The 5,238-nt window shown below is 38.2% G+C and overlaps 1 protein-coding gene across 1 annotated transcript; it reads right to left on the bottom strand.

Annotated features, from left to right (window-relative positions):
- Nucleotides 1–2,257: 2,257 nt before the first annotated feature.
- On the bottom strand, nt 2,258–4,858 carry LOC122007209 (macrophage migration inhibitory factor homolog). Its single transcript, XM_042563025.1, has 3 exons — nt 4,649–4,858; nt 2,632–2,832; nt 2,258–2,470 (listed from the first exon to the last, which is right to left on the bottom strand). The coding sequence occupies exons 1-3, from the start codon at nt 4,757–4,759 to the stop codon at nt 2,435–2,437; spliced, it is 348 nt and encodes a 115-aa protein (XP_042418959.1). The 5' UTR covers nt 4,760–4,858; the 3' UTR covers nt 2,258–2,434.
- Between the last annotated feature and the right edge of the window lie 380 nt (nt 4,859–5,238).

Consider the following 5,238-nt stretch of genomic DNA (forward strand, 5'->3'; position numbering starts at 1 on the left):
GTATAACTAGTTAAATTTGGGAGGAAATATATCACAAGTAACATGGTATAATTATGAGAAGTTTTAATTAAAATGATGCTATAGTTTTTTTTAATATTGAGAACACAATTAAATACTTTATCATATATTCACTCAAGTCATAAATTCAAGAAGATCTTATATATCAAAATTTCTATAGCTATTAATAACTTAAATAATAACTTTGCATGAAGTATGTTGGTACCATTGGCTTGATCATATAAAAAAATTAATTAGACACATGCATGCATAGTGTCTCCATTGGCTAATGATTTGATAAAAAAATTAATCGGGGCGCATGCATGCAGAAGCCTGAGTCATTCATCGCTGCCTTGTGAGCAATCACTACTCAGCAAGGCAGCAACGCGGAGAAAAGATTTCTTGGACCACTTTTTATGATCTAAGGAATGTGTCATTCGTATTTACGGTGGGATCGTGACTGTAATCCGACCGCAAATCTTTGTGATTCTTTCCTGGGTTCATCGTCCACATCAGGTTATAGTTTTTGTTCGGAGTGGACGACCGGAGGCCGCCCGGGAGGACACCCTCACTTGGCGCCAAGTAACCTGATCACTTATCCACCACCGGAGGCCTCCGGGGCGGCCTCCGGCCGCCCGTTCCGAACAAAAACTATAATCTGTTGGAGACGATAAACCCAGAAAGGGATCGCAACCATTTGCGGCCGGATCGCGGCCACGATCCCGTCGCAAATACGAGTGGCACGTCCCTGGATCACAAAAAAATGGTCCAGGAGATCTGTGCACGTTGCTACAGTTGTTCGTCGGGCAGTGATGCGTTCATGACTGCTACCCTGCCTATCAACATGGTCGCACTCGAATCGACTGCACACCAAGCAGCGACTCGTTGCCTGGCGAAGCAATGGCCGCCTCGCATGAGACCGCTTGTGAACCTGCCACACAAGAAGCGGCTGCTCGTTGCCTGCCAAGGCAACGGCTGCCTCACGAGCTGCCGACGCTCGTTCCTTCGCTGCCATCTTTCGAGCGCGCGGCTGACGCTCTGTGCCTCCTCGTCGGCGAGGGAATATTTTCTTTTTTGCTGAAGAAGAAATAAATTGTTGAAGTTACCTTTCCGCAAAGAAATCCTTGCTTGTTGCAGAGAGAAAGGAGACGATGCTGCGATCCAGAGAGAAAGGAAGCAACGCTGTAGTGTAGGGAGGAAGAAGACGGCCGGCGTGCAGAATTTGTCACTATAAAGGGTCTAATTAGATATTTTAGTTTTAAAGTTAATCTGTTTTAAAAAGTGCCATTAAAATATATTTATAATTACATTTTTAAATAAATGCCATTAAGAAAATGTAGGAATTTTTTTTCCCCTGTAGTGGCGGTGCACTCCTGATGTCGCTACTCTCACATTGACACTCTTGTCTGATTTTATTTATTATATGTTTCATATTTTTACTAGCAACACATTTATTTATTATTACATTTTAGCAATATTGATAGATTAGAATTATTTATTTATTTATTTTAGTTCACAACACATTTAACACATTAATAAATTAGATAAAATATTTTATTTTAATTTTTTTATGTCACGATATAATTACAATTTCTATCTATCCATTATATGAATGAATATTAATTTTAATCAGACGGATCAACAACCATTATTATATTGCTAGTTAATTTGTTCTTAAGGTATAACTTTTTACTAATTTTGTTTATTTCTGCAATTGAAGGTAAGTTTTTTTAACCTAATATTTTATGAAAATGAAGATTGTAATATTTATTTTTATGTTTACTTTTATTCATCGGGAGTTATTTGGTTGTATAAATTGTGTGATGTGGTTTTGGTGCAGTTAATAGTTTAATCTCTTGCCACCAACTCAAGAAATAAAGGAAACAATGGATCGCAAAGGACAAAAATTAAACCCCTAATCAATTGGTACCTGCTACAAGGAACCAAGAACGAACAGCTAAAGATCATCACAGATCCAGAGAAAATTTGAGAGATGCGAATAACAATAACGAGCAAATTTGGGAGATGAAGGTGGTTTTGCATATACCTCTCTCATGGTTACATCTATGACAGCAACAGGATCACTTGATGTTGTGGTTATGCGATCGTAGGGATGCATGGGTAACCGGCCGTCATCATCGTCTTATCCCTCATTGATATCCTCTTTAATGGTGAGATTGTCAATTCTCTAAGATAGAGATAGTAAAAGGTGACGATAGAAAGCCTCTAACAAATGCAAATAAGGAAACAGAGTAGGAGATGAGCATCGAACCAGAATTAGCATAACAGAATGTAGTAGCAAAGTGGTTACCGATACATATATTAGATGAGTGCAATTAGCTAAAATAACCAAACCACCACGTTATGCGGTTACGACTTATGCATCATTAACAAAGATCAGGGTTTTTAGCCATCTCTAACCAAAATAATTCATAGTTCAAAAAGTGGAACCATTGAAGCCAAAAAAAGAACCCTGCAAAGAGAGAAGAATGTGTCAGTTGAAGTTACGGATATGAACCAGAATAAGATTTATTCAGTCTACTAGCAAGTTCGTTCATGACGAATGACGATAAGTTCAATTTTTGAAGTAGGCAACGATGCAAACGCTAGAAAATGCAAATGCCACCAGCATACCTGCACGTCATAGAACTTGATGTAGAATCTGGAACTTTCAACAGAGAGTTTTGCTTCAAGAATTTCAGAAAGTGCAGAACTTAGCTTGGCATTCACGCTGGGCCCTAGAGCTCCTATTGATATAACTTCGCCATAGGCAGCTGGTTCTTCACTTCCACCAAATGCAATAGGCACTCCACCATTAATCAAAATCATCACGTACTGAGCTTCAGAAAAGTGAAAATTAAAGGAAATAACAATGACTACTAAATAACTTTGTAGAATTATATCATACTATGCAATATTCATATTGATGAATGAACTAGAAATTGACACTTAAAAGCAAGATCGCGGCTCTAATATAAGATGTCACTAACTTTGCATCTGTAGAAAATGAAATCCACAAGTCAGCGAGACCTAGAACTACATTGAAATGAATGGCGGGGGACCACCAACTGCTCGGCTACCAAAATGCTCCTTTGATTATTTTGGATGAACACAACTAGAAGAATTACACCATTTACACCCAGGTATTCTATCAGCCTGGTGATGGGTTATGTTGGAAGAAGTACAAAGATTTGTTTCATCTAAAAGATGTTTGAGCAATGGATATAAACCTCAGTGACAACTGATATTGGTGTCAGTCAATGCATCAACAAGCTTTAAGAGTGATACATGTCCCACAACTTGAAAGAGATGATGTATCAGCAGATGAGATAGTCCCTTTACTACCAGCCATCAATGACAAGTTGTTCTAATTATCCCGTCATGAACATGCCTTATTCATTAAACAATACCTATCTCAAAGTTGTTGATAGTGAAATGCAATATCAGCATGACAAAACTTTTGGCCTTTAATAATTGTTCCCCTACTCAGCCTTACTTGGGCATTGAAGGAGGCTTGCCAAAGAACTCATTCAGCCAAGCTTTTGTAGATCCTAATTGGGCATATGAAGCAAGGCAGCTCAGAAGGGAAGCAGTCTGTACAGCTATCGTTTGATTGAACGAGAGCACAGACGCAAGGTAATCAGTGCAGATATAGTTTGGACCAGCTTTGTTATGCATCACTGGAAAGTGGGGCGATTTGGCTGAGAAGAAACTCAAACTTCAAATTACACAAGGACTCATTCTTGTGTATGGCCAAAGTTTCTCTAACTACAGGGACTTCATTTAACACAGATCAAAATTTGACCCATATCATCATTTACAAGCATATCTTTTCAAAGCTAACACAACACTGAAATGCAAGCCAAAGGTTTATTCTAATGTCCATGATAGTAAATTTATCAATACATATTTGAACTGAGAATGACTATGTTTCAAAGAAACCACATTACCATGAGAAATGAATAAAGAGCGAAGAGGAACCTTTTAACTTCAAATGTTTCCGTGGGCCAAAGTACTAAATAAAAGGACAAATAAGCTCATCTGAGGGTAGTTCAATTGGTCTCGAGCAGGTGAGCAAGGCCATTCATATGAACATAGTTTGGATGTGTGAAAATCAATCAGTTTATCAGCAGTTCATGGTCAACCTCTCTTCATTCTGATATAGAACCAAAGTCTCTCCAACTACATAAGCTCAGAAGAGACCAACACATCACCATTCAAGCATTTCTTGCTAAGATCTTATGCCTTAGCCCATGCTACAGAACAAGTTATGAACTTTAACAGTACGCGATAGAATTGCTGACTTGCTATGTTAGAGAGACGTTTAATTGCCATGAAAAATGTACGCATCAGTCGAAAAGGAAACTTTGGAGCCTAAACGCCCCCCAAAAGGTGCAAAACAATACGAAAACCCTGGGAATCTACAACGAAGTCCTCCAGAAAGCCAGGCACTGGGAAATTTCTCCGAACACTTGGTAGCACCGAGAGTGGCATGGACTTCTGACCGTCTCGAGCTTCCCCAATAAGACCAAACAAGCAGTACGCTTCGAAGGTATTATAGATCAAACGGATAGAGTGGGAGAATTTCATGGAACAGTCGGTAGCGGGAAAACAAAAACAAAAAAAAAAAAAGTGAGATGAAGGTTCTCACGGACTCAGGCTTGCCGAGGATCTTGGCGACGGTTCTGGTGCAGTCCTTGAGGATGTCGGAGGCGACCACGGCGTCGACGGGCACGTTGGTGGAGAGGCTCAAGGTCGGCATCGCGAATCCAGCGGCCGGACAGCGATCGCGAGGGCTGGAGGAGCCAAAAACCGTGCGGCGTGGGAGTTGGAGTAGAGATTGCAATCGGGAGGAGCGAACGGAGATGATAAGAACTAGATAGTACTAAAATTTATAAAAAAAATAAAATAAAATAAAATAATAAATAATAAATAATTTAAATACGCCTCCAAAATACTTTGGATTTTAAAATTCCCAAATTATTATTTTATTATGAATATGCTATTTTTCAGGATGAAATTATATAAGAACAGATTTAACTATCGTAGTTTTAAAATGATATTATTTTGTATAAAATATCTCTAAAATAAAATAAGGGGCTATTTTAAAAATCAAATTATAAGCAGGGACATGGGACAAAAAATAAAATATTAATGAAATAAACTAAAAGAATTTTATACTCTAATAAAAGTTAAATAAATAATAATAAATTTAGATGATAAAATAAATATAAAAATTTA

Source organism: Zingiber officinale, chromosome 7B (assembly GCF_018446385.1).
Source record: "Zingiber officinale cultivar Zhangliang chromosome 7B, Zo_v1.1, whole genome shotgun sequence".
Taxonomy (NCBI): Eukaryota; Viridiplantae; Streptophyta; class Magnoliopsida; order Zingiberales; family Zingiberaceae; genus Zingiber; species Zingiber officinale.

Excerpts from the sequence above, each read along its gene's own strand:
- LOC122007209 (XM_042563025.1), bottom strand. The coding sequence starts at position 4,759 with ATGCCGACCTTGAGCCTCTCCACCAACGTGCCCGTCGACGCCGTGGTC. Across the intron at positions 2,833-4,648 it reads TCCTCGGCAAGCCTGAGTCC|TACGTGATGATTTTGATTAA; the intron begins GTGAGAACCTTC and ends TCTGAAGCTCAG. Across the intron at positions 2,471-2,631 it reads TCAAGTTCTATGACGTGCAG|GGTTCTTTTTTTGGCTTCAA; the intron begins GTATGCTGGTGG and ends CTCTCTTTGCAG.